The sequence below is a fragment of the Myzus persicae genome, unplaced genomic scaffold, assembly GCF_001856785.1.
Source record: "Myzus persicae strain clone G006 unplaced genomic scaffold, MPER_G0061.0, whole genome shotgun sequence".
In the NCBI taxonomy this organism is placed as follows: domain Eukaryota; kingdom Metazoa; phylum Arthropoda; class Insecta; order Hemiptera; family Aphididae; genus Myzus; species Myzus persicae.
The window spans coordinates 233156-249871 of NW_019100947.1; the positions used below are offsets into that span (position 1 = coordinate 233156).

At 31.6% G+C, this 16716-nt stretch overlaps 1 protein-coding gene across 1 annotated transcript; it reads right to left on the reverse strand.

Moving 5' to 3' along the window:
* Window positions 1-619: 619 nt before the first annotated feature.
* LOC111026988 (protein takeout-like) lies at window positions 620-7759 on the reverse strand. Its single transcript, XM_022305182.1, has 7 exons — window positions 7610-7759; window positions 4842-4925; window positions 4431-4523; window positions 3244-3391; window positions 2052-2185; window positions 1828-1977; window positions 620-1323 (listed from the first exon to the last, which is right to left on the reverse strand). The coding sequence occupies exons 2-7, from the start codon at window positions 4921-4923 to the stop codon at window positions 1172-1174; spliced, it is 759 nt and encodes a 252-aa protein (XP_022160874.1). The 5' UTR covers window positions 4924-4925; window positions 7610-7759; the 3' UTR covers window positions 620-1171.
* Window positions 7760-16716: the final 8957 nt, after the last annotated feature.

Genomic DNA, 16716 nt, shown 5'->3' on the forward strand with positions numbered 1-16716 from the left:
CCACTTTTTGTATGTCTCAGTGTTCTGCTGTGATTAACATGGGTATAACACTATAAGATAAATGACTAGGAAAAGAGAGCAATATTGTTTTTTTTTCAATAAGATGAATGTGTATCATACCATATGAGTTGTAATAGTTTTGTCTTAGATTTTAGTTTATAGGAAAATTAAGGTGTACCCACAATTAATCTACAATATTATACGAATACAAATACAACAATTATAATTCCAAGATCAAACCTACGCGCCTACACGCATAACACAGTACCTATTAATAAATCTAGAAAAGTTTAACTCCGAACCAATGCTGTACAGTAAAGGTTAATATCTAGCGGTGAAAACTTTTTCAAACACTTCAGTAAAAAAAAAAAAAAAAAACAATACATAACAATATTGATAAGATGGTATTTCGTAAAAACACAATATGCTATTGTCTACTGGAGTCATTGAATCATTTTGTATTTCATTTTATTTGTATAAAATTACTGCTATTAGGTAGGCACCTACTTAGAACACTACAAAATTAAATAAAGCAAATGAGTCTTCGCAGTCAAACAAATACAATTCTACATAAACAGTGTTTTATTTACATGAAATGTAATAAAAAGATATTTATAAATGTTTTTAAATGATTTTATTTCATTTGGCCATAATAAGAAAAGGAACATACAATAAATAAAAACAATTATTGAAAAAAAATTAACAATTGCTCGTAGTTAATTTTAACGGATATTTAAATTATATGATTAAAAACTCGGATGATAATTATTCCTAAGCATAGAACCTAAGTCTGTATTAAAGTGCACAAGATTAAATGTTTAAGTTACAAAAATAAAAAATCTGATCACAATGTGTTTGGATATAAATGCTTGATGTTCAATGAGTACCTACAAGACGCGTTTTCGCTTTGGTACATGATACAAAATATAAATGTGCAGACGAGATCAAGCATTTGTTATTTTTTTAATGTGTCTTTTACACACGATTTATAGGTCATACATATTTAAATTAACATTATACAAAAATATATTATGGGCTAAATTATAAATTATATTGCACTCGACATGTTATTGAGCGTTGCATTGTGCAAAGAGATGCTTTTTCTTTTCGGAAACGACATTAGCACGAAGTAACAATTAGCCGGACGCCATTTGGATGCTGGTCCAGGTCTTCAATCGATGACCCAACTGTCATAGGGGACTCTGCTGAATAAGTTGTCGATGAACGACTTCATGGCAACCATGAGCTTCTTTTTAATGTGTGGCTTCATTTCCTTGAGGAGTTCTTGTGAGTTTGAATTGATGAACAAGTTCAATGCGGCTTCTGTTATATAAAAAGTACATAAAACGTAAGTACTTTACTTTACCAATAATGACAAACATTATTGTTACTAAATTTACCCGTAATTGGTATTTATCAAAGTAAATATGATGTCATTTGTACTACCGATTAGTTGTTAAGTTGTTTAAATAAGAATAATGTAAGTATATTCAACGGGTATAATAATATCGTATAGGTACATCTATTTTCTAATTAATCATAAAAACAAAATATCAGCAAAATAAGTGTTCTAATTTTTCAATCTATATGTATATCAGACTCGAATTCAGAGCACAGTTTTAAAACACATTGATTATAAATCAGTATGTCTACATAATATTTATAACAATGATAGAATCCAGTAGTAAGCACTTATATACTATCTTGCATTATTACCCTCCCCCCTACCGGGTCCATCTCTGGTTTATATGTTATAGTTTGTTTATACAATTAGTTTGTATTTTTTAATAGGTTAAAAAAAATTCAGTACTAAAAAATTGCTTTTACCTAAAACAGCATTTCCGTTGTGAACATTTTTGATACCCATCTGAATATCTTTAACGCTAAAGTCCATTTTCAAATCTTCTAAGTGCAAGAATTTTTGAGAGTTACGTTCTACTTCACTGGCCTTGATGTAGACTTTGGCTTTAACACCCTCTGTAAATAATACAGAGAATTATGGTAAGCATGTTTAATGGTAAGTATTAATTTTCTCTCCGAATGTTCCTTACCATATTCTCCCCAGTATTCACCGCCGCCGGTAGCTTGAACCATAATCAGAACTCCTGAACTTCTGTAATGGGCAATAGCTGAAATTTTTGGGATCGAGAAGGTAAGTTGGAATTGCAGCGAATTCAGGTCAGATCTATAAAACAAAACATAAATATATTATATAATAATTACTCTTTGAATTTGTTTAATATATTAATGAATATATTAAAGAACACCAAACGGCAAACATGATAATTTAAAAAAAAAACAAAAAACAAAAAAGGTCTTTAATAGGTTGCACCTATAATAACGCAGTGAGCGTTATGAAAACTATATTTTTCATTATTCGTTTCCTAGTATAAAGAAATTATTTAAAATAATACTGAAGAACTATATTTTCAAAAGTAAAGGAATGTCTGAACTGCTAAGTTCAGATTTTAATTTAATACATAAATATATAACCGGCAACGAAATAATATTGGATGTCTGAGTACAACATCATACACAATATCGTGTAATGTTCTTGATTATATACTAAAAGTTGAAATTAATAGTTAATAGTTTCTAGGTAAATATTTTACACACAATTTCAATGTACATAGTTATACACTGTCTGTTGCAATAATTAACGCCTCGTCGTCTAGTCTTCGTTTTGCAAAAACGTCGTGTAAAAAGCACGAAAAAATCGACAATACAAATGGAAGATAAAATAATATGAATATGAATTACAATAAAATATTAATATCAACTAACATAGGTTTTTGTCTTAGTGAAATGAGGCGTTACGAAATTTCGTCCGTGTTACGGTTTAAGTGTATCAGTTATACACTCAAAAATAATTGGCATCATTATATTATTATACTATGGTCATTAAACTATATTGTTTCCACTCCGATTAATATCATCACTCCGAGGCAGTAACAAAGTGACTATACATTTTTATAACCAATAGCACTGTTGTACGTCGAGCCTTGCAAATTAAAAATCCCATCCGGGTCGTTTCGGATATTCTAATTATATTTTCAGAGTTCTGATTTTCCGCGTTTTAGAACTCCATAACATATTCTTTGGATCGAATGTAATTTTTTTTTTTTTTTTGAAACTTTTATGAAAATCGTGTAGCGGTATAATAACAACATTACTATTCATATCTATGACCAGTAAGACACTGTAATGATGATAATTATTATTAATGGCTTTCAGTGGGTGTACCTGACTTGGTTGACGGTCAGGTTGCTGACACCGAAAGCTTGGATATCTTTGAACGTGGCCCTGTACCCGTCCGGGCCGGAGCCCAGCGACAAATTGATTTCGTCGATTATGATTGGTTCCACCTCTTCGATGCCCAGCTCGGGAATTCCTGCGGACCAAACGAGACGTCGAGTAAGTTTAAACACATTATACATACAAAACAGTTGAAACTCTGACCTAGTACCCATGTATATTATAGGTTACCTACTCCCGGACAATGGCGTCTGCCTAACCATATACCTTCGTATATAATATGCCTGATATAGTGCGTGTTACATGCGGTTAGGTAGTCTGGTCACCGAACGTCAGGACTCGATCGGTATGCAAGGGTGTGCCTATATACCTACTCATTTGTTACGTGAGCGGCATTCAGAGAGAGAAAAGAACCATGGCCGCGTGCGCTGAATTCTGTAGTGGACGGACTTTTGTCCGCCGTACGAGCCGTATTCCTCGGTTCGATTTCCGTTTCACCCACATAATATTATATCACAAGTACCTATTTATTTATTATCGTGTAATTATCATACGTGTATTTTAGTCGGGAACCGCCGACGAACGATTTAGTCGTACCGCGTGTTAGAATAAAATATATAATATAGTGGTAATGTGGTACGAGTGGCAGATGACTACAGGTTAAGACCATAGCTCGCCGTGCACACAGCCCCCATCGTTCGTGTGTAAAACCCGTCGAGCCCATAATACAATATATTTCCTATTTGTAACTGTACAAACACTAAAATATGTTTAAGCCCCGACACACATCGATACAGACGATAATAAGTGATTCTAAATAATATAATATATATTTCGGATGTTTTCTTCACTCGCGATCTGTGCCGGTACTAGTTTCACTTCCCGTATCTATAATCGCGGCCGGCACCTAACAATTTGTCGAGTTTTGAGAAAGTCGCCACGGGTCACTTTTACATTTTGAAACACTTAAATACGCATTATACGCCCTCGTTACAGATGTATAAATCGGCGAAACCTATTGCTCTACAAACGACGTTTCGACCGAACTACAAAACTCATCGGTCATCGTCGCGTCGAGATTTTAAACTGACTTTAATGTCGATGACATGGCCTAAGCAGCTGTAGTATAGATACCTATGGGTATCTTGTTGGTTTATCTCGTTACAAAAACTCACCTTTCCGGAAGTGCATAGCCAAATGGTTGGCTGAATAAGTCAAACATTCATTTACATTTGGGCTAGACCTTTGGCACGGATGTATGTAATAAGCTGCAACATAAACCAAACAAATCATAATTATTCTATAATATTTGAAATGTTAATATTCTCGTCAATATTTGTCATTTTTTTTACAAGGTTAAGACTTGGTGCCGCATGAAAACCCTCAATAGTGTTTAAAGCGTCGAGATTAAAATTTGTTTGTCGGGAAGGACAGTAAAAAAGGATTTAAAAAATATCTATTCCCACTTCAATTAAATCGATGCAAGTAGTTGGTAATCACTAATCAGCAATCATTAATCACAGTCCAAGAAACATTAGAATGAACCAATTAAAATCGAGACAATAATATTGTAAAAACATTCTTACCTATTTCATGTTCTTGTTGTCTGGCTTCTGAAAGTCCAAAGCCAATTATTACGGCTAATGCCAAGTGCAGAGTGGTATGCATTTCTGAAAAGAAACAAAACTATAATTTATATATCTCAATCGATGACTAATCTAACAAAACACGTGGTATTTCATTAACAGAAGGTCTTATAAATATTGTTTTTATTAAAAATTAATTTAAATGTACTACAATTATGACTTCAATAATGTTGTATTATTGTGTACTTACATACTAAAGAAAACCAATATGAACGTATTGAATTCCTCTGAATATAAACTATTGTTATAGAATATTTTTAGTATAATATTATTTAAAATAATTTTCATTTCCACATTTCCATTATGAGGTGGTTATTTACCTATACTTCTATAAATCGCATTTCATTTTATTTTTTTAACATTTTAAAACATTTTAGTTTCATAGATGTAAGTAAATTTGTAATAAATGTAATAAATCATTTATTTATCATAACCTTTAAGTATTGTTATTATAGTTCTCAATTTCTATTGATATACATAGAAAAATATGAAACCGTAATTTATGAAATGTTGATGGTTATATATTTATTTTTCATCAATTTTTAACGATTTAAATTTGAATTTGTAAACCAAAACTTGACGTGCACAATAGTTAGTAGTCTGTTATAGAAATCATTTTTCATATAGGTACATTTTACCTACAATAAATGCCCAACACAATATTATGTTTTGCGCCTGCAGCGTATCTTGACTTAATTGAGATTAGGTTCATCACCGACCTGTTAAAGATGCTGTAGACGACCCGGTGACCGTTTAAGGTCATGCGCATTCAACTCGGCTTGGTTCAATGCCACTGTGTCGTGAAATTTCAATAGTGTAGGTTAGTAAATAAACGAATATGAATATACGAAAAACTTCGAAATATCAGGGACAACGTCCGGAAGACTTGAAATTGTAAGAATATCATATTGGTATAGGTACACCATATTTTACTTGCACAGAAAAGTCAACAATTTGAGTTGGAAGGACAATTAATTTTCGTGACGACCTTGATTTCATAAGTCACACTGATCATTCTGATTAATATTGTTTAAATATTTATAAAGATATGATATCATACATTATTTATGTATTATAAGTTATAACATGTGCCAATATTTCATACATATTAAGTATTGATTTCGAAAATTCACTGTTTTTAGAAATGCTATTAAGCTTTATGCGGAGTAATAATTTGTAGTGTTCCCTTAATTCTCAAACTGTTCGAAATTTAAAAATGTTCAGATTAGATATAGATCCAATTTCCCAAAAAAATATTAATAGCGCTTAAGTCTAGGTGCTTATTAGTTAATAATAATAATTATTATTATAGTAACATTTTCAGTAATTCTGTTGTTTTATTTATATTATACATGTATTGTATTAATAAATTATATAATGGATAACATAAACATGTATTTAAATTATGCTACCTACTAAATATAGGTAGGTACTCGTATATTATAAACTTGAAGTAAAAAAGGTTATTTTCAGTTACTTGTGCTAGAAACTAATAACTTAAAACTTGTTTCACAAATAATACAAAATGTAATTAAATTGTGAAATTTAAAACCAAACGACCTTTTTTCCACTGTATCAAGTACTATTATCTTAATATATTATCTAACCTAACATTAAAATGACATGCAAATACAATGCAGCTAAAAGTAATTGACAACGGAGCTGCAAAAAAGATCGATAAAAAAATTTAATTATTTTTGTCTAAAGTAGCTAAGTAACCTAATGTTTACGGATTCTATAAAAGGTTTTTAGTTCTATAATTACAAGTAACGGTACAAATTTCTTCATCAGGATCAAGACGTTTAGCCTTTAACTGCATTCGATTAAGATATATAAAAACTTTTGTTTTCTTTATTGTGTAGGTAAATTTATTTATTAAACATTATTTATTTATTTGGTTGTTTAGGATAACCATGAACTGCATAATAATTTTCGAATAAGCTCCACAAGAGTCTTCTCCGGGAATTATTTAAATTAAACGAACTTGACCATAGGTACCTTCCACAAAAATCTGTCATCTGACAGGCACAGCACTGAATACGATTTTACAAACTGTTGTTGGTCGAACGTAATTTTGAACTTTTTTTGTGTCAATTAAATGTTAATTTTTGTATTAAAATCATATCGAGTCAGGATGTCAAATTGATGATTATAAGCTGGATTTAAAAATCCAAAATATTTTTTTTGTAACTGCCTATCATAATAGTATTCAGCTATTGCCACTCTGTTGGGCACCTTGGAGTATTTATGAGAAGCACCTACAATGCACCTTTATATTATATTATTACGTTTATCTTTGCTTGAAAACAATTATATTATCTTGTGGCTTCTTACAGTGGCAATAGTTACTTTTCGGGCAAGTAGTAGTCAATAACCCGGTAAAAAGACTTAAAAATAAATAAATATTTTTTATCGATTTTTTTGTACACCGATTTTGTAATAACTGCCAAAGTAGAAAAAAAACAATGATAAATCTTTCGAAGAGGACGAATTAATATAGCGTGTAAAGATACTGTTTTCAGTAGCCCACAATATTTCGAGAGCGTTCTACCGTTCTACGTAAAACTAGGAGTTTGGAGGATTTTGAGATATTTTAATGTAAGAGGGTTAATTATTGTGGTCATTCAAATCGAACGAGCGGCGACATTGTCAAATAGTCCTTATTTATATATGGTAATATCATTACGCCACATCGTCGGCCGACTTACCCGTTGATCCTCGGAATTCGCGTGTACTGCAGCGAATGTCCTGTCCCGCACTCGTAAATGACCCGTCGCCAAAGGATATCGGAGGATATTGTGTGGATTGGTCGGTGTGCGTTTGTCCTCCGCGTTTGGACTTGACTGCAACTCGGCGGTGGCCCGCAAAGTCTTTTAATAACTCGGAGCGCTCTCGGCCCGTGTGGGGGAGATCCGTCGGTCCGAAGACCGGTTAGCTGCTCCTCCGCGCCCCCACCGCGCCGACATTCCAGCGCACATGACGCGTGTCCGGCGGACGGACGGTCTCGCGATGTCGAACGCTTCTTGGAGAACGCGAACGAGGAAAAACCATTGTGTCTTAAATGTTTATTTTTTATTTTTTATTGTTTATCCGTCAGCGGATTGTCGACGTATATATGTATTAATATTATCGTCATATCACACGACGCTGTCGCAATATACCGGAAATCTATACGATAACAATTAATAGGCGTTACCCAAATTATAGGTTAGGCAGGTGAAGAGTGAATCGTGAGCGATTTCAGCCTGTAGCCCCATGTTCGCGGGGTCTGTATAGACAGACCAAATCATCAGGAGGGGGAAACTGAATTTCGGGAGAGCGGACATACTCAAAATAAGTAATTGTGACAATTGTTTATTTCATTGTTTCGCATAATATTGAAATACGATTACCATAATTTATGACCACGATATAATCAATCGATATCCAAGAGGGGAAAATTGTAAACATGTATGATGAAAGCAAATTCGTACACTTGTAACATTATTTTATACATTTCACAACACTCGACACTCTTGCAGATACTTCATCTTATCGCGTAAAATATCGCTTACGCATTTCGTTACGGAGGAATAATTGATACATTTTAAATTCGAAAATCTGCCGATGGGAGCAACGGACGCGGGTGTTATCGGTGTGGCAATGCCCCCCTTGACCCTGTGGCTACATAACTGAGAGTGGTTTGCACATTTGGGAGAAAGTCGTCGGCGTGTGGTTTGCGCATTTGGGAAAAAGCCATGACGCGGATGAATGAATGTTTCCGGCTATTCGCTAGAACGAAAAATGTTTTCAATTACTTACGTATAAATGTATAGGTACATAGGTATATACTGACTTGCTGGTAAGTAAATCGTACACAATTCTTTCAACCTATCGTTGTGCAGTGGTCGCGAAGGTATAGGTACTATCAGAATAACAATAATAATGTATAGTACATATATAATAATAATATGCACGATAGCATTAGAGTAATATTCTATATATGAGAGGCTTGTGTTTCCGGACAGACGCGCGTTTCTTTTTTGGCTTTTAAAGTTCAAAGAGATTTCTTGATTATATAGTTTCAAACGATAAATTGAATATACTACAATTATTAATAGCTTTTCATTTTTAGAAACTAGATATACCGACTTTCAAAACATTCTGAAATAAATAATAATATAGTATACAATAACACTGTATAAAATCTAAAAGTTTTATTTTTATTAGTTTGAATTAGGTATGTTGGTCCAAACCCAGCGAGGCTTAACGTAAAACGTCTTGTTGTCGAACCTCGAACACGATAACAGTTTGTGTTTACACAATTAATCCTCCGTCGTCGGGCTCAATAAATTCGTTTCAATCACACTCTCTCTGCCTCTCTATAGTCAATACTACTAAAATAATTAAAAACATTTATTTGCGTGAATAATATAATTTACGACTGCCTATTGTGTGCATATGATTCGAAATGTCATGTTAATTTAACAATAAAAAAACAAAACACACACATCGATATTTTTGCGGGACATGTGATCGACGATTTGTCCAAGGTAAAAAAAAAAATACTGGTAAAATATTTGTTGACAATCTGGTGCTAAACGTATAAGTAGGTGTACACCTTTAACGGCTTTGAGTGAAAATTTAAGAAAGCGTTCTGCCGAGTCACTCTCAATACTGTTTAAATGTTTCCAGTAGCAACTTACTGTTTTCGTTCGGATATGAGTACATAAACAACATTTCGTAAGATTGACAGTAGATGCGAGGCCCCGAGACAAGAAACCATCACTCGGGAGAGGTACCTAATTATTTTTGACGCGTGTTCATACATAGAAACGGAATGTAAATACAAGTTCAAGGTCTCCGGTATTGTTTTCTCGTAATGATCGTATGTAAAAAAAAATAATAATAAAATAACCTGTCATCTAGACAATATAATATTATATTATTATGATACCACAACGACTCGCCCCAGACACTCACGCTACGTTAATTATTATAATATATTATTCATCACGGATATGTTATTTTTACGCCTGAAATGGGTAAATGGCCTCTAACGATTATAATATTACTACAGGCCCTGTTGCAGCAGGTACACGCAATGGCGCATAATAAAAATCATACTTACGTTAAATTGTTAGTCGTATTTTTAGATGGACGCAAACGCCTTAAATAATTCTCAGTTTTTGTTTCAATTAACGGCTATTCGCTAACCATCGTGTTGACACTTATCAGTTGTCATCAGTCTTGATTCAAGATTGACACATCAAGCACCCATACACAATATTTTATGAGACCATGTGAGAATAATATGTGATATTATGCTCATACGGGTTTTCAAATGACATCTGTAGGTTCAGTCGTCTCGGGGATAGGAAAGCATTTTAAATACATTATTTTGACGATATCATTCTCAGTATATATGTATTATTATATTAACACTAAGTCATTGAGTAATATCGATCAATTAGACATTTTAAAATAGTATGCATCTATATTCCTAATCATTATAATTACCTAAGGATTAATCATCTAATTTTATTAGATTGTTTCCTGTAGCCGAAAATCAATAGTAAAAGAAACCACAATATTTGAAATTTTGAAAATACGTTGCGGTACAATACCGTTCAGCATTTCAAATTCAGATGAATATAATACTATATAATGTCTGTGACCCGTGCACAAAAGAAAGCCGGATCATTAATATGTGACAATAATTAGACGAAAAATGTAATTTCTTATTTCATTAAAATCGGTCCATTAGTTTAGGAGGAGAAAGCTTTAATAAATTGACGTTAGGGAGAGGAATAAAAGTTCACTCCTCAACAATAAGGAAAAATAGCTGCTATATACAACAGTAAATTACGAGTAGCATTTAGTAATGTATTTACAAACATGTATTATGTACAGTGTCAGTACATACCCACAACGTGTACAATTTTGAACTTACTTGAGTGAATCTATCGGTTCGATATTAAAAATATGATAATTAGATTATTGGGTCGTCGTGATTCGTTCCAATAAGAAAAATGAAAGATCGACGATTTTCTTTTTTTTTTTAAATAATTGTAACCTCTATTTAGTACAAATCTACGATTCAAGTTAATACATTTAAACAGCTATATATTTTGACATTCGTCGAATTTTCAATTCTTATACAGGCATATATGGGTAAATATAATATAATGATAATTAAAATATATATTTAATGAATTTTTACAAAATAGCTAAATAAATTTAAGCATGGATATTGATTAACCGATAGTTAAATCTTACAAAGCTACATCTATAATTTAAAACTGATTATTATCCATTTTTAATAATCAAATATGATTGATTTCACCAACTGGTTTTTTTCATAGTAGAATTTTATTTTTTTTCAACATCAATAACACATATTGATCTTAATGTTTATTATAACAAATTTAACGAATGTTGTATTCAATATACCTACATTGATGAAAATGTATTGGTAAACAAGAATATAAGACATATGATGTAGGCCTGTAGACGTTTGTTGCACAACACTGAACTTTTCCAAATAACTAGTATTTTTGTTTAAATTGTTTACTCTTTACAGATATTTTAAGTTTTTAATAGCTTCTGAGTATAAATTATTAATTCTGACATAGATACCTATACATAATTACTTGTTTTCTGAAAATTAACTATTTTATACTTCGAAAAATAATAGTATTAAATAGGTTATAGAGTTCTAATAGATATTTGTATAGAAATAAGTTGTATAATGTATATATAGTGGTTGGTATTGACATCTTTATTCTGAAGGATTTTAATAACAAGCTCTTATAGACGTCATAACAAATAATTTGCTGCCTATTTTTATTACTAATACAAAAATGATTTTAAATATTTAAAGTGATTTTAATTACTGACCTATATTAATAATTAAATTAAAACTAGTATATAATTTAATGATAAAGATTACTGTCAATACATTTTAATTTTCTAGGTATATAACATTTTAAAATACATAAAATTATAGTAGTACTAGTCACTACTCTTTACAATTTAACAATGGTGCGATAACATTTCTGATGCGTTGTAGATTTTTACATCCGTATGCCGGCATGAGCATTGATTAATGAATATATACTTCCAGTATTTTAAATCAACGGTATGAATGAAAATCATGAAAAAAAGTTTTGTAATTTATATTTTAATATATTTTACAGTAGGCAATACAGCTATATATATATAAACGCGTATGACCTACCAAGTTTTTAATATAAAAAAATATATCAGTTGCCTTAAAAAATTCCAAAGATGATTGTGGTTTCGCCAAAAAGAGTGAATAAAATAAGTACAACATAAAATTGATCTTAACTTTTCGAAATAGTGATTGTTTGCCTTTTAAAGGAAATATTCCTTCTGTGTATATAATATTTAGGGATCGTCATCTATAAGAGGAAGCATTGTTTACATATGCAAAAGTATTGGGAAATTTTCTCGATTTGGAACCGGTCAAGGTTGTTGGTCATTAAATATCTTTACAATTATTTAATTAACTACTCAATGATGTTATTAACACTTGTATACAATGCTTTAATACATGATCGAACAATATAAACCAAATAATAAAAATAAAACATTTTCACAATTACACAGTCTTTAAATATTATTAAATAACATTGAGGAATATCATCAAACCGTATTTACTCTTCCTTGATTATATTATGTGTGGGTCATCGTCAATATATATCTCAAATTAACATATTATTTTTGATTGTTCCGGAATTATTTATAATTTTTTTAATCATTGACTACAATACATCATATCTAATATATATCACATATTGTAAACACACACACGAGCTTATTAAAATTATCTGACATTATGAGGAACAATATATTTTGAAAATGTCTTATGTCTTATTTATTACATTACAGTACAACTGCTACAACTGTTAAAACATTAAACAGTGAATTTATTACACGAGGATTAAATATTAAAATATATTTTATAAAGTGCAGTAATTAATCGGTCAGCTGTAAATTGTATTACATAGAATTTCGTAAATAATATGTGTTTTAACTAAATGCTATCGTCCAACTATAAACAGTTGTACAATACCAAAACATTGAAATTGCGTAATATTCATATATACAACCTAACCTAACCTGAATAACCAAATTTCGTTGAAAAAAAATTGATAAAAAAAATTAGTTAAACTTGAGATATTATAACTTGTCCATTATTTTATATGTTTAAAATATTCTATTAAATGCATTTAATAAATCTTAAGAGTAAAGATACACTGTTTGTAGTTACTGAGATCTTAAAATTATTTGGCGTAATGACGTCTACATATTATAGTTTTGATAAATTAAAGTGTTATTGTTAGGTACCTGTTATCGTTATCTAAGATATTATAAATTAAAATTAAAATTCTATAGATTAAAATTTACAAATATTTTTTTTTAAATTTATTTGAAATAATCTACAATCTATGCATGTTCTTAGTATAATAAGTAGGTTTGATAGGTGACAAGTAAGAATGATATGAATAATAAGATTAGGGGAAATACCCAGTAGTAACACCCTATAAGTGACAGAATTAACAATGAAAAAAGAAAGAGAGAAAAAAAATTACAATAATAAATAAATAGATAATTAATTTGAGGATTGGAGGTGTTACCTGGTAGCGACCTCCAGCACTTATTTAGCTCGTTTACCAAAGTACATCTCTACACCCATAGCTTTTTGAGTCTACGGCGTGGGTTACCAGGAAGTGTGTTAGTTGATAATTTCGAGATTAGTGGATTTGAGTGTTGTTGAAATTTGTTGTGGAGTCTGGTGTAGTAAAGTTTGGATATTTGGTTGTGCTTTTGGATTTTGAGATCTCTGTGGAGATTATTGTTGGTTAAGTACCAGGGTGCAGGTGTAACTAGTCGCAGGCATATTGACTGGAAGGCTTGGATTGTACGGGTGTTTGAGGGTTTATTTAGCGGCACCCCACAATTAAACGCCATAGATCAAAATTTATATAATTAGGTAGGTATATAAGAGTGTAAAACATATACAAACTGATTTTATAACGTTTCTATTTTTGTTACGAATATAACGGAATATTGTACAACCTTAATTGACCCGAGTAATGAAGTAACCGTAGGTGGGTGAGTACCTAAAATTAAAAGTATATCAGAGAAAAGTAAACTCGATATGAACACGGAATGTGTGAACTTATTAGTTACGGAGGTGCTATTTAGCAAAAAAAAATATTAGGTACGAGTACCAAATCGAATCGATTGCGCCGAATATCAAATGCCGACAGCCGTCAACCAGTTTATAAGTATACCGATTTCATTAATAGTATTTATAAACCCAAATCGCTTTACGCAATCGTCATGCCTTTATAACGTGCCAGTCCGTCGATCGTCGATGACAACATTTTCAGAATCGATGGCGCCGATTATCCTTGTGCGTGCCTTTACGTGTCTGAAATCATTTATTGTAATATCATATTATGATTTATGACCACAGCACACAGTGGCCCGGCCAAACTCATTATACGAGATAACCATCTCGACACGAAGATGCGCCAACTGCGGGTTTCCTTGTGGACAAGTCGACGTGTAAAGCGAAATATTATGACGATAGTATGAAATTAATAAAACAATGACCATCGCGAGTGAAAAGGCTTTAATGAGGCGCCCGGAGAATAATTCACAAGCTCGTCGTCACTATGACGCGAAAATAATATTTTGTGTACCGCGCTCGTCACATAGGTAATGTGCATAATAATATACAGCCGGCGAACAATCACGACCCGCCATTTGGGGCTGTGATCGGCATAAATTTACGAGCGAATACGTGGACCTGCTCACGTAGGTATTGTGCCACGGAGTTTTATACGTTTCGTGTGTTTTTGATCGTATCAATGATATAATAATAATATTATGTTTTCCGTGTAAACAATTAATGGACGTCGACTGTTACGCTATGCAGACGACCGTTTGAACGGGTTTTTGGCGTTGGATCGGAAAAGCACGAATCGCCGTTAAAATGCTGCCGCGTATCATACGGTAGGCATGATGGGTAATTAATGAGATGCCATAAATCACATTAAATAATTAATGCGAAGTAGCCCAATAAATTATTATGAATTAAAAAGTCGTTCATTTGGCACCTGCGCACTCCCGATTCACTCAATGTAATAGACGATTACTTATACACGTGGTGTTGTCTCGTCGTGCTTGCCCAAATGGCCAAATAACTTTTCGTCCAACTAGGTTTGTATGTAATATGTATATTTTTGATAGAAATCATATTATTTCATTCAATTATGCGCCGCCTCATCTATAATCTATACATATATAGATATTCAAACAGTGCTGACCTTGAACTGTGTTGACGGAGCAAGTGGATTGTACTTGGGGTTTGCAGAACATGAAATTAAAAAAAAAAAACTTATAATAATAACATACAATTATTATACTATTGATTTTGTTTGTATAAAATAATCATTGAACTGGTGTACTTATGGCCTCTTTCCAATTATTTTAGTATCCATACCGTAATGTGGCCTCTCTGATAAACAATTCCGGTGATCTTCGAAAAAGAATGATCTATAAACTAGCCTTATACCTACATGCTTACATGCAAAAGAACAGTTTCAGACAGAAAATGTTTTTAAACAGAGTTTGACTATGGTGTCACTGTTTAATCTTGACACTTATACAGTTATATGTACATCATGCTTCATAAATTATTACTGTCCAGGACTGTCCATGACACAATCGAACTTCTAATAACCTAGTTAAAATTAATGCTTGTCAAAATATTGTACGTAAATATAATATTAATTCCTTCAAATACTTCTTATTATACCCATTATTATTGTTCAGTGTATAGCTACGTGGTTTTATGTTAATAATGTTAAACGAAGTAGTATTTATAAGCTTCATACTATATACCTACTACAAACATCTAGATAATTTTCTGAAAAAAAGTATATCGATATATTATTAGTTGTACGTAGGTATTGTTTTTTGGAACTCGTCATACATGAGTCATAATAACACAGTGGTTGTATTCTTGATAGTTCAATGGAAAACACTTTAAATCATTAACTGTCCATTTCTAGATGATATTCGGGTATCAAAGTGAATTTCACGTGAACTTGAACTAATACGTGACTTTGAACACGAATAATATCCGAGGCCAGTTTTTTATTACCTAGTATAATAACTACATGATTATTTTTCGAAGGACTAGTTTTTATAATAGTGGCTATAACAGAGAGTCCAGTTCGGGCGCATGTTATATTAATAATTATTAAGTATATTTAATCTGTTTTGTTCCAAATACATAATATTTAAAGAAAATTGAACGTTTAAATTCTAAACTAAAAATAGGCATACATTTTGAGGATATACCTAATTGTAAAAACAAGTTTCTTTTCTTCAAAAAAAAATTCAATATGTTAATTCAAATTGTTCTCATATATATAATATATAATACATATTATACCAATATAGTGAATATTCTAATTATAGCACCATAGAAATCAAATAACACTTTCAACAAAATACATATAAAATATAGTTCGTTCATTTTACTTTGGACTCCAACAATAACACGTTCATTCACTATTATGGCTTTTAATTTCAAAAATCATTTATTAGATATTATGTTTCACTTATGTTTAGTCATCCTGTTTAATATAGATGTATAATTAGGTAAATTAGGTATACGTTTCACTGCATTAAATTGATTTTCTCTTCATTATCGTATATATCTGCAATGATGACAATCAATGCGACTTAGCTATATTATATTTTATAATCATCAACGCCATCGATATATGCA

Bases quoted from the DNA above. Each gene is read 5' to 3' on its own strand.
- LOC111026988 (XM_022305182.1), bottom strand. From the start codon at position 4,923: ATGCATACCACTCTGCACTTGGCATTAGCCGTAATAATTGGCTTTGGA. The intron at 4,524-4,841 runs GTAAGAATGTTT...TTTATGTTGCAG, and splicing joins ACAACAAGAACATGAAATAG to CTTATTACATACATCCGTGC. The intron at 3,392-4,430 runs GTGAGTTTTTGT...TTTGGTCCGCAG, and splicing joins GGCTATGCACTTCCGGAAAG to GAATTCCCGAGCTGGGCATC.